Source organism: Peromyscus californicus, unplaced genomic scaffold (genome assembly GCF_007827085.1).
Source record: "Peromyscus californicus insignis strain IS unplaced genomic scaffold, ASM782708v3 Scaffold_4__1_contigs__length_199733344, whole genome shotgun sequence".
Taxonomy (NCBI): domain Eukaryota; kingdom Metazoa; phylum Chordata; class Mammalia; order Rodentia; family Cricetidae; genus Peromyscus; species Peromyscus californicus.
The window spans coordinates 122363772-122382271 of NW_026294562.1; the positions used below are offsets into that span (position 1 = coordinate 122363772).

At 53.4% G+C, this 18500-nt stretch overlaps 1 protein-coding gene across 1 annotated transcript in view; it reads left to right on the forward strand.

The window, feature by feature from the left end:
• Rhcg (Rh family C glycoprotein) overlaps positions 1–17253 on the forward strand; it is a 25806-nt gene extending 8553 nt beyond the window's left edge. The window contains exons 2-10 of the mRNA XM_052763231.1: positions 1250–1436; positions 5207–5357; positions 7257–7404; positions 10499–10665; positions 11454–11591; positions 11765–11901; positions 12184–12308; positions 12537–12610; positions 15950–17253. Of these exons, the coding sequence (XP_052619191.1) occupies positions 1250–1436; positions 5207–5357; positions 7257–7404; positions 10499–10665; positions 11454–11591; positions 11765–11901; positions 12184–12308; positions 12537–12610; positions 15950–16135 (1313 nt within the window). The 3' untranslated portion in view covers positions 16136–17253. The remainder of the gene's footprint in view (positions 1–1249; positions 1437–5206; positions 5358–7256; positions 7405–10498; positions 10666–11453; positions 11592–11764; positions 11902–12183; positions 12309–12536; positions 12611–15949) is intronic.
• The last annotated feature ends 1247 nt before the right edge of the window (positions 17254–18500 follow it).

Genomic DNA, 18500 nt, shown 5'->3' on the forward strand with positions numbered 1-18500 from the left:
TCACCCTAGCCCTTCCCAAATCATTCTAGTTCATCCCAAAAGTTTTATCAGAAACCCAGGCTCAGAATGGAGAAGTGGCTTGCCAGGGTCACACTGAGTTAGAAGTCGGGTCAGACTTGGAAACTGAGGCAATGCTTGAGCAATAATAGATAAAGACAACTGCCCAGTTGGGTCACTTGATATGGGTACACACTCTGCCAAGAACTTTTCATACACATCTGTATTTAACCTCTGCAACATCTGTGAGGTGGCATTATAAAACGTGCTGAGCCCCAAGTCTGTTTGGTAACAGCCATCCATCCAGAAGACGGAACACCATGGCATGATTGGAGGAAGTGCATTTGGTGTGTGTGTGGGGGGGGAGGCCTGGGGGAGGGAGATAACTTCTCCCACAGCATGGTTGGAGGAAGTGCATTTGGTGTGGGGGGAGGCCTGGGGGAGGGAGATAACTTCTCCCACAGCATGGTTGGAGGAAGTGCATTTGGTGTGTGGGGGGGAGGCCAGGGGGAGGGAGATAACTTCTCCCACAGCATGGTTGGAGGAAGTGCATTTGGTGGAGGTGGTGGGGGTGTGTGGACATGAGTAGTTATGTGCGACTGTGCTCAGCCTGCCAAGGTCCTGCTGACTCATATTAGCAGTGACTCTTCTCCCTGAGGAAAGGGTTACAGTGGAGAGAGCAAGGCTACATGACCTCAGATGATCTGTGCTCGAGACTCTGGGCCCTGAGTAAAACTCATAGCTTAGCCTCAAATCCAAATGCCCAGGGCCTGTGGAAGAAACTCATTGATAAAGCACATGAGTGAAGGCCCTGTAGTCCACAACCAGGAGGGGCGGGGGAGATAAACACATCAAAAGCTTAGCTGCCCACCCATGTGGACCAGCAGTGTGCCATCCGGAGGGAGGGTGGAACAAGAAAACTGTCACCTCCCAAGGGTGCTCTCAGTCCTCTTCTTGACCCTATAACCCAAGGGTCTAATGTGGGGACCCACCTCTAGTCCCCTGGCTCCCCCCAGAGAACCTTAAGGTGAGAGTAGTGCCTATTTGTACCAATCAAGAGGCCTCTTCTTACTGCCAGCCAGCTGTAGTCTGGTTGCAGGGAAGAGGCGGGCAGGGATAAGGGGAAGAGGGAGCCAGGGCTCCTGGTTCTGGCACTGACTGAGCTGTCCTAGGCTGTGCTGGCCTGTCAGACTCAAAGTCATGGTGGACCTTCTCTAGACAGCAGAGCCCTTCAACTGCGCTCTCCCGGCAGGCTTCCAGGACGTGCACGCCATGGTCTTCGTGGGCTTCGGCTTCCTCATGACCTTCCTGCAGCGTTACGGGTTCAGCGCCGTGGGCTTCAACTTCCTGCTGGCAGCTTTCGGCATCCAGTGGGCGCTGCTCATGCAGGGCTGGTTCCGCTTCTACGAAGGAGGCCACATTATCCTGAGCGTCAAGAAGTGAGTCCCCGAGAGTTCGAGGGGCGGGCGGGCGGGATGGGCTGGCCAGGGTCCGGGCGGGGGAGGGCCGTCCTGCAGGGGTGGGGTGCGCCCTGGGCGGGGAGGGGGCGCAGGTAGACTGAGCGGTGATCTCTAGCGGGTCTTGGCTGGGGGTGGATCCTGGGGGAGGAGGGTGGAGAGGGCGTGGCACAGGAGTCCCGGCAGGGTCTGGATTGGGGCGGGTCCTGTGGGGATAGGGAGGACCTGGCGGGTGGGTGGGTGAGCAAAACTGGGAAAGGCTCAGAAGGCCTGGCAGGGATGGTGGTGCGGGTGCAGTGAGGGAGAGGCGGTGAGGCTGGGGCATGAGAGGGAGTGGGCAGGGACAGGAAGAAGAGTGATGGTGAGGGTGGGCTCTGAGGTTTTGGGATGCGGCGGCTCTTCCTTCAGGACACCTTGGTTCGGTGATGGACACCCGCAGTTGTGGTCCCCACACATTGTTTTCTCATCGCTACTCTCCAGGTGAAGGTTGTAATGTTAGTCAGGTACTGCGGGAGGGTCTCTCTCCCCGTGGTGGAGGACAGTCTTTTCTCAAGAAGTGGAAGGAAGGACCCAAGCCCTCATTCGTGACACACTGAAATTACAACCCCAGGGACCCAGGAGGGAGGGAGGGCCAGATGCCTGAGCTAGCCTCAGAAGGCTCCTTGCTGGGAGGACATTGAAATAGGGAACTCCCCCAAATGGAGTCCCTTTCTCCTTGCGCCCCACCTCTTCTGGGCAGAATGAGCATTGAGAAGAGCTGGAAGGCTGGTGTGAGTGTGCGCCCGGGCTCCCAGGTGAAGCCTTCTGGATTGGCCTCGCAGAGTGGGGCACCAGCCCCTTCTCCCACCTGCAGCCTTCTAAGTGACTTCTGTGACGAGTGTCACCAGCCCTTTCCCACCCGGTACCGCACTTTCCTCCATAGTGAAGTGGCCTTCTCTGAGCCTCCCCAACCCACCACAGCACCAATAACATAACAGATCCCCCGCAAACCAACTCGTCAAAAACCAACAAGCAAAACCGTTCTCTCACACCTTGGCCTCTGGACTTGCAGCTGTGGACTTCATGGACCCAAACGGTGGGGGACAGCTCCCGGTTTGCACCCACTTTCAGGTTACGGCGTGTCCTTCACGGAGTCAGTTCAGATGGCCTTCTAGCTGTGCAAACATTAAGAGGCGTTTGGCTAAAGCGGGGGAAAGTTCTTATTTCAGAAAGTGGCCAGTGGCGCTGGGAACTCGTTAGTCTGCTCATCAAGCCCACAGAAAGAGTGCAGGAGCAAATGGATCTAAAACCACACGCAAAGGGCAAGTCTCTGCTGCATTGGTCACTTCTCTGTTGCCGCGATAAAACACCATGACCAAAGGCAACCTGTAGAAGGAAGGGCTTATTTATTAGGGCTTTAGACCCAGGAGTCTACCATGACCGGAAGGCTTGGCAACAGGATCAGGAAGCTGGGAGGATGGCATGATCAACTGCAAGCCGGGGAAATAGGGTGGAGACTAAATACTCCCAAAGCCTGCCCCCAAGTGACGCAGTTCCTCCATCAGGCCACGCCTCCTGATTTCCCCAAACAGCTCCATCAACTGGGAACCTACAGTTCAAGTGACTGGGGTCCATTTCTCACTCAAACCACCAGACCTGCTGCTACAGGTAGAGTACCAGCCAAGCGTCATCAGCCAGACGCTTGAAAATGAAACGTGTAAAAGATCAGCCACTCAAGCCAGTTAGTGACACACAAAAGAAACGGGACAGACGGTGACAAGCCTATCTCCCCCAAGTTCAAAATGCACAAGATATCCTCAGTACCATCGGCCCGAAGTATGGATGCGCCCGTTATATATCTAATTAGCCACTACGGAAGAAAACTATGACACAAGAGGAAAAAATTTTTTTTTCTCGAAAGAGTGGTTACAAACTCTGAGTTAGCAAGTTTGAGCTGAGCTACTTACTCAGCAAGCTGGTCACTTGATAAAGAGAGTCTGGGCAAACTGGCTTTTGGGGATTTGGATTCCAGCTACTGGCCAGGAGCCAATGTCGGGAGTCCAAGCCTGGGGTGAGCCTGTTGTCCCCAGAACTGGCCTGTGCGTCTAGAGGTGTGGGTACGCTTCTGACATCTGCTCTGGCTGTGCTCATCCGCCACGCTGGGGCAGTTCTCCTCTGTGAGCTCTGCTCAGGCCTCCCTGAGCCCCTTAAAATGTGGTACCCAGATCCACCTCCCAGATATCGATGAGCAGAAGCCCAGCTTTTCTGTTCTTCCTCTTTCTCCCTCCTAAAGAGCACCTCCATCAGATGGCTCTTTGGCGTGCGGCTGGAGAACTTTGGGCAAGTCGCTGGGCCTCCCTGAGCCTTCATATCAGAGCTGTGAACTGTTGGTGATGAGAAGTACCCACCTTTTGTAGTCGGGGGGGGGGGGGGGGATGGTTCAAGAGGGCATGTGACTAGCACTCAGTCGCCCAGCACCCTTTCAGCCAGACCCTGCAGACACAGCACTGAACAAGGTTAGCAGTGGAGGAGACATTCTGTAAATGTCCTCTGAGAGGTGCCCTCATTCCACAGATGGGCCCTCAATTAGATTGTTTCACCCTGATCCGTGTTTTACATACACCCTTGAACATGAGGAGGATCTGCTCTATATTCGACAGCCTTGAGGAAGCAATCCTTTTTCCCTCCACCCACCCTACTGGCAGCTGTCATGGTCTCAGGTGCCACACTGGAAGTCTGCTTGAGAATGCAGGGTAGCCTTGCTGCTGGCAGGGTGGTGGGCAGAAGCAGGGTCTCCGGCGGGTGTGGGCATGGTGTGGCTGCAGTAGATGTCCACTTCTCCTCAATCCCTTTGCTGGGGCGGCTGGGCTGTGCACTTCAGAACTGAGGAGAGACTGTGTGCCTCCTTTTGCCCCATCCTTTCTTTGGGCCTTCCTGCCCCCTCCTTATGCCCAGTACTACTCTAGATCTTTACCTCCTGTGGGAAGGCCCCTCTCTCTCTTCTGTGGACACTGACCCTTCCTTGTGGGTAAAGTGGCAGGAAGAACCCAGTAGCCAAACCCCAGAAGGCCATGGCAGTGGTAGGGACGGGTGAGTGTGTAGTGAGCACTCAGGGTCTGGAGCAGAGGCCACATTGGAGAGACTGAGGAAGACTTTTGGCAAACAGAAGCAATAAGAGGAGGTTCTGGGAAGGCAAGCAGAAAACGGGGCAGGGTTGTGCCCTAAGTACGGGGGTTGCTCAACAACAATGGCTAGACCACTCAGTTCCCTGAGCATAAGCTGCCCACAAGGCATGGGGCTGCCAGGGGAAGGCATGGCTCACACTGCGACTCCAGAACTTGCCTGGTGCCTCAGTGTGGAGGAGGATATTATTTGACTACCTTATGCATTTCTGAGCCTCTCCTACATCTGAGCCCAGCCTGGAACACTCCCTACCCGGGGGGGGGGGGGGGGGGGGGGGGGAGTTTAGGTCACTCTAAGCTCCAGCCAATCCCTGTGCCATTCCTTTTTAGTACTCAACCACCATCTCTCTCATCTCTGACTCATGTCCAAGCTTGACTCTGTTCTCCTCTAAGCCAGGCCAGTCTCCACCAGAAGCCAGAGTAGGCTTTTCACCACATATACTATGCATACATGGCCCTAACTGTGATGAGCCCATTATCACCGAGAGGCTCACAAAGAGTAAACCACCAGCCTCAGTCCAGAGGACCAAAGGTTTGCCATGTCACTTCTGGTTTGTAGCTGCAGCTCTTCACTGGTCTGTCTCTCTATAGCATCATCGAAGCTGACTTCTGTGTGGCATCTACCTGTGTGGCCTTTGGGGCAGTTCTAGGCAAGATCAGCCCAGTCCAACTGCTTATCATGACCTTCTTCCAAGTGACCCTCTTCACAGTGAATGAGTATATCCTCCTGAACCTGATAGAGGTGAGCAAAGCTTAGGAGGGGGAGGGAGACATTGGGGGAGAGAAAGAGGGGTAAAGAAAGAGAGGTCTGTGGATATGTGCAACCTGCCAAGCCATTCAGCTTCCTGCATCCCAGTTTCTTCATCTACAAATTAGGAATCACGACGCCTCCCTAGCGAAATCATTGTCTACCTAACACATCTGGGCAGAGCAGGCCTTCTCTGAATTTGGGTTAGTTTTTCTACTTCCTTTCTCTTCCATCAGATGGAAAGAGTGGGACATTCCTGCACATACTTTGGCATGCATACATCCCTAGATCTTTCTCCCAAGGAAAAAACTCAATACGTTGAGGATAAATCTGCCAGGAGGGATCCCAGAGAAGTGACCCTATACAAAAGCACTGGCTGTGAATGCCACAACCCCAGGAATGCCATTCACATGGGCTGTGGCAAGAGTGCTGTGCTTTGGGTTTGGCTGATTCCATGAACTGGCTAACAGCGCCATAGACCTCTGACTCTCGGGAACCTTCCTGGTGCCTCAGTGTGGAGGAGATATCATTATGCATCACCTTATTGCCTTCTGCATTTCTGAGCCTCCGCTTCCACATTTGAACCCAGCCTGGAACACTCCCTACCCGGGGGGAGGGGTTTAGATGACTCTAAACTCCACTCAGTCCCCCGGCCATTCCTTTTTAGTACCCAACCACCGGCTCGCTCATCTCTGACTCATGCCCAGGCTTGACTCTGTTCTCCTCTAAGCCAGGCCAGTCTCCACCAGGAGCCAGAGTAGGCTTTTCACCAGACACAGAAGACCGCTCCCTCGATTAAGAGCTACCAACAGCTTTCATTTCACTTAGGATAAAATCGAACTTGACTCTACAAATTCAGGCTCCAGCCTCCCCCTCCCCGCCCCGCCCCCGCCCCGCCGCCTGAATGTTACTTCGGAGAGGCGCGGCCTGCTGTCCTCCCTGGTGTCCCTCCCCGGCACGGCTCTCACAGGGCTTCTGTCTGTTTTCTTCATAGCACTTGGGGGCCTGTTTGTATGTCTGGATGCTGTCTGCCCCAGCACCTGGCCGGTGCATCAGACGTACTCAGATTTCAGAGTCTGAGGCTCTGCTGAGCCCTGCTGAAGGCCGCAGGCAGAGGGGAGCAGGCTGCAGGGCTAGGCAACCCAGCAGAGGGCGCTACCACCAGCCTGGTAGGCCAGAGGCCTCCCCTCCACAGGCAGTCAAAGCCAGACCAGCTCACCAAGCAGAGGAGAGGACAAGAGGACAAGAGGACAGGGCCCTGGCGTTTTGTTGACTGGCCAGCCAACGTCCCTGCCTCCCTCTGCTCGATTGGCTGCTGTGGGAACTGTCTTGGGGTTCCTGTTGCTGTGATGAAACACCACGATGAAAAGCAACTCGGGAAGGAAAAGGCTCCTTTGGCTTAGACTTCTGTTTGACAGTCGTCCATTACCGAAGGAAGTCCTGGCAGGCAGCTGGAGGCAGGAACGGAAGCAGAGGCCATGGAGGAGTGCTGCCTCCTGGCTTGCTTCTCAGGGCTCGCTCAGCCTGCTTTCTTACACAGCTCAGAACCACCTATCCAAGGCTGGCCCTCCTCCATCGAGAAAGTGCCCTGCAGCCTTGCTTATAGATCAGTGGGATGGAGGTATTTTCTCAGTTGAGGGTCCCTCTTCCCAGATGACCCTAGTTTGTGTCAAATTGACAAAACAAACAAAAAACAACCACACACACACACACACACACACACACACACACACACACACACACTTAAAAAAAAAAAGGACAGTGGGACAGGGAGATAGGCTCTGTGTTCCCCAGCTGGGGTCAGAGACATGTGTGCACATGTGTGGGGTGGGGAGGACGGTGAGGAAGGAGGGGGGAAGTGTGCCAGGCCCTGACAGGCCCCTTGCACTCCAGGCAAAGGATGCAGGGGGCTCTATGACCATCCACACATTTGGCGCCTACTTTGGGCTCACAGTGACCTGGATCCTCTACCGAAAAAACCTGGAGCAGAGCAAGCAGAGACAGAGTTCTGTGTACCACTCGGACCTTTTTGCCATGATCGGTGAGAACTAACAGCTGTCATGTTGGTAAGGGCAGCCATGGTGGGCGACGTCGGCTATGTCTGTGGGGGCCACCATGGTGGGGGAGTGTTGCCATACCGGTGAGGGCTGCTGTGATTGGTCAGACCTGCTATGAATGGATCAGAACAACTCTGAGTAGTTGAAAGACTGCCGTGATGAGTGAAGGTCACCATGATGAATGGAGAGAGGAGCACCCATAACGATAAGAACCACCACTGTAGGTGGGTGAGGACCACTGTAAGTGGGTGAGGACCACTGTAAGTGGGTGAGGACCACTGTAAGTGGGTGAGGACCACTGTAAGTGAGTGAGGATCACTGTAAGTGAGTGAGGACCACAGTAAGTGAGTGAGGATCACTGTAAGTGAGTGAGGATCACTGTAAGTGGGTGAGGACCACTGTAAGTGGGTGAGGACCACTGTAAGTGAGTGAGGACCACTGTAAGTGAGTGAGGACCTCTGTAAGTGAGTGAGGACCACTGTAAGTGGGTGAGGACCACTGTAAGTGGGTGAGGACCACTGTAAGTGAGTGAGGATCACTGTAAGTGAGTGAGGACCACTGTAAGTGGGTGAGGACCACTGTAAGTGGGTGAGGACCACTGTAAGTGAGTGAGGATCACTGTAAGTGAGTGAGGATCACTGTAAGTGAGTGAGGATCACTGTAAGTGAGTGAGGACCACTGTAAGTGGGTGAGGATCACTGTAAGTGGGTGAGGATCACTGTAAGTGAGTGAGGACCACTGTAAGTGGGTGAGGACCACTGTAAGTGAGTGAGGACCACTGTAAGTGGGTGAGGACCACTGTAAACGGGTGAGGACCACTGTAAGTGAATGAGGACCACTGTAAGTGGGTGAGGACCTCTGTAAGTGAGTGAGGACCACTGTAAGTGAGTGAGGACCACTGTAAGTGGGTGAGGCCCACTGTAAACGGGTGAGGACCACTGTAAGTGAGTGAGGACCACTGTAAGTGGGTGAGGCCCACTGTAAGTGAGTGAGGACCACTGTAAGTGGGTGAGGACCACTGTAAGTGGGTGAGGACCTCTGTAAGTGAGTGAGGACCACTGTAAGTGAGTGAGGACCACTGTAAGTGGGTGAGGACCACTGTAAGTGGGTGAGGCCCACTGTAAGTGAATGAGGACCACAGTAAGTGGGTGAGGATCACTGTAAGTGAGTGAGGATCACTGTAAGTGAGTGAGGACCACAGTAAGTGGGTGAGGACCACTGTAAGTGAGTGAGGACCACTGTAAGTGGGTGAGGACCACTGTAAGTGGGTTAGGACCACTGTAAGTGGGTGAGGACCACTGTAAGTGGGTGAGGCCCACTGTAAGTGAATGAGGACCACAGTAAGTGGGTGAGGACCACTGTAAACGGATGAGGACCACTGTAAGTGAGTGAGGACCACTGTAAGTGGGTGAGGCCCACTGTAAGTGAGTGAGGACCACTGTAAGTGGGTGAGGATCACTGTAAGTGAGTGAGGACCACTGTAAGTGAGTGAGGACCACTGTAAATGGGTGAGGACCACTGTAAGTGGGTAAGGACCACTGTAAGTGAGTGAGGACCACTGTAAGTGAGTGAGGACCACTGTAAACGGATGAGGACCACTGTAAGTGGGTGAGGACCACTGTAAGTGGGTGAGGACCACTGTAAGTGAGTGAGGACCACTGTAAGTGAGTGAGGACCACTGTAAGTGGGTGAGGCCCACTGTAAGTGAGTGAGGACCACTGTAAGTGGGTGAGGATCACTGTAAGTGAGTGAGGACCACTGTAAGTGAGTGAGGACCACTGTAAGTGAGTGAGGACCACTGTAAGTGGGTGAGGACCACTGTAAGTGGGTAAGGACCACTGTAAGTGAGTGAGGACCACTGTAAGTGGGTGAGGATCACTGTAAGTGAGTGAGGACCACTGTAAGTGGGTGAGGACCACTGTAAGTGGGTGAGGACCACTGTAAGTGAGTGAGGACCACTGTAAGTGGGTGAGGACCACTGTAAGTGGGTGAGGACCACTGTAAACGGGTGAGGACCACTGTAAGTGGGTGAGGACCACTGTAAGTGGGTGAGGACCACTGTAAGTGAGTGAGGACCACTGTAAGTGGGTGAGGACCACTGTAAACGGGTGAGGACCACTGTAAGTGGGTGAGGATCACTGTAAGTGAGTGAGGACCACTGTAAGTGGGTGAGGCCCACTGTAAACGGGTGAGGACCACTGTAAACGGGTGAGGACCACTGTAAACGGGTGAGGACCACTGTAAGTAGGTGAGGACCACTGTAAATGGGTGAGGACCACTGTAAGTGGGTGAGGATCACTGTAAGTGGGTGACTGTAAGTGAGTGAGGACCACTGTAAGTGGGTGAGGACCACTGTAAGTGGGTGAGGACCACTGTAAGTGAGTGAGGACCACTGTAAGTGAGTGAGGACCACTGTAAGTGAGTGAGGACCACTGTAAGTGGGTGAGGACCACTGTAAGTGGGTGAGGACCACTGTAAGTGGGTGAGGATGATTACGCATGTCTGAGGGTCTGCCGCGGTGGGTGAATATTGTCATGATCACCCCTGATCTCCACATGATCAGTGGGTGACTACTACTGGTTCTTTGGAAGGAGGGGCAGAATGAAGCAGCCTGTCAGTACTTGGAGTCCTGGGTGTCCAATTCTCTCCCTTATGGAACACCCCAAGGCAGAAGGGCAACAAGAACTGGCCACTTGGTCCCCATGACATAAGATGTCTATCAGACTCAGCCCTTCCTTCCATCGTCCTGTAGACTGGGAGATGGCAGTGCCACCAGCTAATCTGTCTACAGAGGGGGAGCGACTCTCCCATATGATGCTATAAGCATGGGGGGCATGTAACCAGCCCTAGGGTTGGGGAGATAGAGAAGGCTTTGTGAAGTGGTATGGGAGGCCCAGTGGGATCTAGGTGAGTTGGGCCAGAAGAGCCTTCTAGAAGGAGCCTGAGTGGGAGTGATGCTCATAGGTTGGAAGCAGCTGGACATCTCTGGAGCTGAAAGGCAGGGCCTCTGCTTAGGCTCTGTGAGCCTGGCCTAACACCCCCTCTCCTGGCCCCTGTCCTGCATGTGTTCTGACCCAGGCACCCTCTTCCTGTGGATATACTGGCCCAGCTTCAATTCAGCCAGTTCCTCCCACGGAGACACCCAACACCGAGCAGCTCTCAATACCTACCTCTCCTTGGCGGCCAGTGTACTAACCACAGTGGCAGTGTCCAGTATCATTCACAAGAAGGGCAAGCTGGACATGGTGAGCAGGAGGGCCTCGGGGGGGGGGGGGGGGGGAGGTACCTATCTGACTGCCATGCCCTGCCTACACCTCATCATGGTAGGCAGCTTCTAGATGGGCACACCCAAACCTGGATGTTCACAGTGGGTCATCCCTGCCAAATGTCCATGGCCTCCCCACAGCCTGAGATGCTATTAGCCAGTGCTGGTTGAGTATCACATCAGGCCTGCCTAGCAGAGTTACCAGTGTGTGTGTGTGTGTGTGTGTGTGTGTGTGTGTGTGTGTGTGTGTGTGTGGTGTCTCCTCTACCAGGTCTTCATCCTCCTGACACCACTGGCCTCTTGGACTTTTTAAAGCTGTCCCAGGTCACACACTTAGAGGAGCCAGCAGCACAGGACCTGCCATAGCTGACAAAGAACATTGGTAGCAGCTGGGCATGCACAGGGGCCCACAAATACCTGGTGTAGACACAGCCTGCACTCAGATATGCCCACTGGCCCACAGGTAGACATGGAGAAAAAGGAAATATGCAGATGGGTTTTTAGGGCCCATGGATGTGTCCAGCAGCACACTGCCTCGTGGGCACAGAACATGTCCAGGCCTGCTGGGGGTTGTGGGGGGACTTGCCTGCAGAGCACACGAAGCGGCTGTACTCAGCTTGGGCCAAGGCCAACGCCCTCTACGTGCTCCTGGCTTGCTGAGGCAGACTCTGAGCTGTTCCCAGCTCCCAGCTTTGCAAGGTGTGTGAGCACAGGCCACGGCTCCAGGAAAAGAACTGAGAGCTTGCACACTTTGCGTACCCTGCCCAGGTGCACATCCAGAACGCTACGCTTGCAGGCGGGGTGGGCGTGGGCACAGCCGCGGAGATGATGCTCACGCCTTACGGCGCCCTCATCGTGGGCTTCTTCTGTGGCATCTTCTCCACCCTAGGATTCGCGTACCTATCGGTGAGGACCCTAGGGCTGGGGCTGGGGATGCTGTAGGGAGTTTATGTTCCTGAAAGTCGGGAGAGACCGAGGGGGCGAGGCTTAGGGGACACTGGGTCTGTGTTTTTGAAGGCCTCCCCATGCCCCTGCCGCAGCCGCACCCTGAGCAATGCCGCCTTCCCTCCTCCCCCTAGCCATTCCTGGAGTCCCGCCTGCGCATCCAGGACACGTGTGGCATTCACAACCTGCATGGCATCCCTGGCATCATAGGTAGCATCGTGGGTGCTGTGACAGCGGCCTACTCCTCCCCTGATGTGTACGGAGAGCCAGGGTAAATGTGGAGGAGCTGTGAGTGGGTTTTCCTCCTCCATTCTCCAGTCCTTCTTTTGTGGGAGGGACCAAGAGTGTCTTCCCCCCTCTTCATTTCCACTCGAGACCATTCACCGGCCCCTCTCCCCACCCTCAGAGCGGCCACCATGGGTTCAAGAGAGGAACAATCTGGTCGGGAAGGCGGAGGGAGGCTTAGTGTTTTAAGAGCACATCCAGGAGGTAGCGCTAATCAGTTCCCTGGCCTCTCCGGGGAGCCCTCCCTTGCTTCCTGTCTCTACCCCAGGATAGTCCACACATTTGGCTTTGGGGGCTCTAAGGCGGACGAGACCAGGAAAATGCAGGGCAGTTCCCAGATATTCGGCCTCCTTCTGACCTTGGCCATGGCCCTGGTGGGCGGCATCATTGTGGGTGAGTCAGAGCGGCTACACTAGAAAATACGGGGTCCTGGTTGGGGACTCACTAAGTGGGGGACCCAAGAACATGTCTTAAGGGTGGGCCTGGGTCTCCCCGAAATACCTGATAACTGTATTGTCTGCTGTGGGACTGGGAACGTGGAGGGGGGGGCATCCATCTGAGGGAAAGAGTTGGGGTAAGCAGAGAGTATTTTCTGACCATCGTGTCCTCCAATCTGTTTAGGACTCATTTTGAAATTGCCATTCTGGGGACAAGCTGCTGATGAAAACTGCTTTGAGGACACCATCTACTGGGAGGTAATTTCTAGAGACTTGTCTCTATATAAGAATAGCTCTACCCGCCCCTCCCCACGCCCCGACCTTGCCTTCACCTGACATCGATGTTAGGGTATAATGTCTCCTGTATATGGAAGACGTTTCCCTACCCGTCTTTCTTACCCTGGGGACCCCAAGAAGGCTGTATATACCTTTCTTTCTACACACTCTGGGGACGGAGTCACGGGAGCAGCCTGCCACGGGGCCTGACTCCGGTGTGTCAGCCAGCTGTATTCTAGTAGTAACTTCCAAAGTCTGTCCCCAGCCCTAACAGCCGCGGTGGCACCTTGTAGCTGAGGCAGGAGGATAGCCACAAGTTTGAGGCCAACCCGGGCTACAGAGTGAGGCTTTGCCTCAACAAACAGAATAGCAAAGGCAGGGGCTCTCCCTCAGCGGGTAAAGTGCTCCCGAGCTGATTGCCAGCACCACATTATTCCAGCACTCTGGAGACAGAGGCAAGAGGATCAGGAGTTCAAAGTCATCCATAGATACATAGTGAGTTTGAGGCCAGCCTGGTATGACATATACACCTCTCTCTCTCTCTCTCTCTCTCTCTCTCTCTCTCTCTCTCTCTCTCTCTCTCTCTCTCTCTCTCTCTCATCATCGTTCTCTCTCTCTCTCTCCCCCTCCCTCCCTCCCCTCCTTCCTTCTTTTTTTTTTAAAGCGAGCCACCCTCCCCAGAAGTACTAACAACTTCTGGGTGACATTGACCGGAGCCTCATCTGAGAATCTCCCTTGTTAGGCTGGTGGCTCTTTACCCTTCCTGGCATCTGAGAGTCACCTGGGGCAGCTCAGAGCTTCCGTCCAGCAGCTTGGGTCCCACTGCTCTGGTGGTGCAGGGCTCCGACGTGAGGGTATTTTTAAGCCTCCCAGGAGATTCTCATCCTGTTGAAAGAGTCAGTGTGGTGTCCAACTTCAGACTCCATAATGATCACCTTGTGAGACTGCCAGCCAGGGGGCTCATTCGGAAGGGCTGGGGAATCTATGGATGGGCAAGCTCCCAGGGGAGCCTGGTTCAGAAGTGGAATTCCGCCGTGTTCTACCACTTTCAGCCTGTCAGTGCAAAACCCAATCTGAGGTGTTCCAGGAAGTAAAATACCAGAGGACAGCAGAACTGTCTCTCATTGTCTCTCTGCCTCTCTCTCTCTCTCTCTCTCTCTCTCTCTCTCTCTCTCTCTCTCTCTCTCTCTCTCTCTCTGTGTGTGTGTGTGCCACTTGCTCACTCTCTTGCTCTCTTGTGTGCACACAAGTGTGTGTATGTATGTGTGTGGGCACACATCTGTTGGAGGTCAGAGGACAACTTGTAGGAGTCAATTCTCTCCCACCATGTAGGTCCCAGGAATTGAACTCAGGTCATCAGTTGTGACAGCAAAAGGCTTTACCCAGTGGGCCATCCTGCAAGCCCAGTACTCTTTTTCTTTAAAAACAATTTGGGCCTCCAATTGTATCAGGGTTTCTCTTCACCACAATCCACAATCCATTATTGCAGGTGTTTACATTATTCTTTCATTACGAGTGTGTGTGTGTGTGTGTGTGTGTGTGTGTGTGTGTGTGTGTGTGTGTGTGTATACTGGGGATGGAACTCAGGTCATTATCCTGGTGACAAGAGCCTGTATCCACTGAATCATCTCACCAGTTTGAATCTGCTTATTTTAAATTACAAAATTACTAGAAGCTCATTACAGAAACTTTGGAAATGGAGAAACATGTCAAGAAATATGATTACAAGGAGCTGAGGGTGTAGTTCAGTGTTAGAACACAAGTCACAAAGCTTTGGGTTCACACACACACGCACGCACGCACGCACGCACGCACACAAGCACGCGCACACTACAGAAACAAAACCAACCTTCCTTGAAGCGCCACTAACACTCTTGGGTGTGTTTCCTCTCCTCTCATTCTTTTGTCTGTGTAGAGTTTTCATACTCTCTGAGATTTGATTATCCACTTCCACTTTTCCTATCTGGCATACAGATTGCTCTGTGCTGTTAATTAAAAGCTTATTCTTAATAAACTTTTCTTTTATTGAGCATGTTTTCATCCTGTCTTTAAAGCCCACACAAACATAATTTAAGACACCACAATTAGAAACACCTGGAGAGCTGGGCGGTGGTGGCGCACGCCTTTAACCCCAGCACTTGGGAGGCAGAGGCAGGCGGATCTCTGTGAGTTTGAGGCCAGCCTGGTCTACAGAGCGAGTTCCAGGATGACAGCCAGGGCTACACAGAGAAACCCTGTCTTGAAAAACCAAAAAGAAAAAGAGAGAGATTTGAATAAAATGGACCTAAAATAGGAGTTGCCTCTATCTATCTGTCTATCTGTCTATGAACCATCTATATTCATCATCTGTCTTTCTGTGTGTCTGTGTCTGAGTGCATATCCACATGTGCCCACACAGATATATGTACCTATGCATTCAGAAAATGGCGCCAAGCTCCTCTCTCACTCTCTGCCTGGTCCTTTGAAGCAAGGTCTCTCCCTGAACTTGGAGCTCACACTTTTCACAGCTAGGCTGGAAGCCAGCAAGCCCTAGTGGGTCTCCTGTCTCCACTCCTCTTGGAACTGGGGTTACTGGCATGTGCCAGGTGCCTGGCATGTTACACGGTGCTGGGATCTGAACTCTGGTCCTCATGATTGCATGAGAAGTGCTCTGAACTGCTGAGACATCCCTCCATCCCATCCTGAATTGCTGTGACCTTTGTCATCAATGCCAAGGTCACATCTTCTCCCATATTCACATCTTCAGCCATATTCTTTCAGCATGACTAGATGAGGGGGGATCTAAATTGCTGGAAGTGAAAGCTGTCCCTGCACCCCGGGGTTGTCTTCCCGGAGGAAGGGGTGAGACAGCCGTGAGAAGGCAGGGCTGAGCTGCCTCACCCCTACTTTACTTCCCAGATCCATTTCCAGTCTTCGCATTCCCTTGCTCTGCTTTGGGATGCAGCTCTAGTTCTGACATGCCATACTGCTCATCTTTCAAAAATGGGTGCAACCTCCTGACCCCCTCATGTGCTTATAAGAAACTAGAGTGCAGTCTGAACTCTTACGCCACCCAGTGTTTGCCCAGCTATTATTCTTGTGGGGCAAGGACCCTATTTGGTTCTTGCCATGCCTCAGCACCCCGGACAGTGCCCGTCCTGACAGCGCCCATCATAAGCTGTAAAGGGGTGTTCGCGGCAGTCGATCCTCAACATGACCACAAGGTGGCACTCGCCACACAGCATTCACAGCCTTTGGTTTACCCCCAACACCATTAACTCCACTGGACATACCAGAGCCTGCCTGTGACTGGACCCTGAAAGCAGCTTCCTCTCTCCACAGATTCACGAAGAGGTGAACAGTGTTGTCTACATTCCTGAGGACCTCGCCCAGAAACATCCTGCTCCTGTGGTACACTCAATACCCTTGGTACTTCCAACACCTTCAGCATCCTTGGTTGCTCCAGTACCTCCTACACCTCCAGTATCCTTAGCAACTCCAATACCTTCAGCATCTTTAATACCCTAAGTTCCCAAGGCAGGTGAGAAGCAGGTAAGCCTTGTGGTCTTTAGGGGATGGTGGTCTGGTTCTCTCAATAGAGGTGTAGGTCTCAGAGCCAGATGCCATAGTAAAGGAGCAAAGAGCAATCATCAAGATAGGAAGGTGTGAGCTCTCCTGCCCCTGAGGTGGGATAGGCAGGCTAGACTGGAGGAACATACAGAAAGAGACCCAGGGGTATAGTTGGCTTTCTCACTGCTTGCTGCTGTGTGACTTGGAGATTGGGCTTCCGTTTCCTCATCTATGACCTGGCTTTGCTTGGTTAGATCAGGCTAGACCGTCCTTTTTCCTTCCCCTCTACAGAGCACATCATATTGATGAGGTGCTGTAATACCAACCAACCCTTGAGAAATTTCCATGAAGCAGGGTAATTTTTCCCCCTCTTGTTCATATCCGAGGCTAGCCCGGAACTAAGCATCCTCCTGCCTCAGTCAAGTGCTAGGATTACAGATGTGTACCACCACAACCAACCACCCCCAACCCCTTTTAAAGGCAGGATCTCAGATATCCCAGGCTGTCTTTGAACTCACTATGTAGCCAAGGATGACCTTGAACTCCTGATCATCCTGTCTTACCTCCCAAGTGCTGGAATAACAGGTGTGTCCCACTACACCCATTTTATACAGTGCCGGCATCAAACCCAGAGCTGTGTGCATGTTGGGTAAGCAGTCCATCTTCTTAAATTAAGGCACAGGATTCAAGCCACATGGCTAACAGGTGAGGGAACTGAGGTCTTTCAAGGCCGTTGTCATTGAGCTTATAAACATTTGCCTTCCTTGGAGACCAGAGCTTGGAAGTAGCTGGTTCTAGGGTAGGCGACAAAGGGACATGTCAGGAGAGAAGGTTTTAGAGAGGACCAAAGCCAGACTGTGGCCATTGCTGCTGGTGTCCACCTCCTCCAGAAAAAGAACAGCTCCCAGGAGGCTGCAGGAGGGACACGCCCACCTCCTGTTGTCCTCCTTTCCCTGCAGGCTTCAAAGACTGTCCCCAAGCTCTGGGAAGAGCTGGAGCGACCTACCTGGGGATGCAGGAGCAGGACAGCTGAAAGGCCTGCTGACCTGGCTCCAGCACCTCCCACACCCCCTTCATCCCAGGGGCCTTGCCTGAGAATGGAGGAGATTCCCACAAAGTGAGCTCCAAGCCAGGGTCCGCGGCAGAAGGTCTGCCCCTGCCTGGCTGGGGTCATGATGCTCAATATCCTATGGAAAATGGCTGGGGTGGGAGTGGGCTTGACCCTCCCAGGGGGGTACCACTTCATGAACTCTTCCAGCCCTGCCTGTTCCCCAACTGTATCTCCCATGTTCCCGGGGACCCCAGACCACTCTATCCTGTGTAGTAAATAAATGTTGTTGGTGTTCTTTGTAGAATGGGTGTGAATGCTCCAGTAGGGCCCCTGTGGAAGATTTAGGGTCCCAGAGAACCTGGCCTCCTGCCTGGCCCAGACCCTTGCCCAAAGGGCCACTCTCTCTACAAGAAGTTCATCGAGCCTGGGAGGCCCAGGAACCCAGACCAGACTGCATTTTCCCCCAAGCACCCCTCTTCCCTCACGTTAATGGTCCACCCTGGTGAGAAGGCCACTAACTTGCTTTGAGTACATTCCAGCGGGCGAGGGAGAGGGAGGGAGGGCTCCCCACCCTGTGGGCTTTCCTTAGCCCTCCGCTTCCTCCGCCAGCCAGACCAGCCCCACTCCTGCTGTGCAGTGGGGGAAAGTTTCCGGTCCTTAAATTCCCAGATGTGGAATGGACGGGTAGACTGGACAGACAGGCGTGCTTGCGGAGGCAGTCTGTGACTAGGTGGTAGCCTGCTGGGGTTGTGGAGGATGAACAGGAGTTACCAGAAGAGGAAGTAACAAGGGGATAGCATGGGCAAACTCACGGACAGGAATCAAGATGCCGAGCTTGCCTTTGGCTAGCAGAGAGGGGAGGGAAAAAGTGTGCGGGCTGCAGAGCAAAGAAACCCAAAGCTTTTGTGGAGCAGAGGTTCCTGGGAAGGAAGGGATAAAGAGAGGAAGCGACTGGTCTCTCCTGCCTCCGACTCGCTCTCCCCGCCTCCCTGGCAATTCACACACTCACACACACACACACACACACACACACACACACACACACACACACATACACGCGCCCACACGAACACTCAGGGCTCCGTTCCACTTTGCAGAGCAGGGGGAGGGGGGAGGAGAGAAGGAGGAAGCTGAAGTACCACCTATTCATGTTCCGCGATGTAACACCCCTTATTTTCCATGCTGGGTAAAGACAAAAACCCTTTACAACCTGTTTCTGGAACTTGTCAGCAGCTGCCAAGAGGAGCATGTTAATTAAACGTCGGCAAAGAT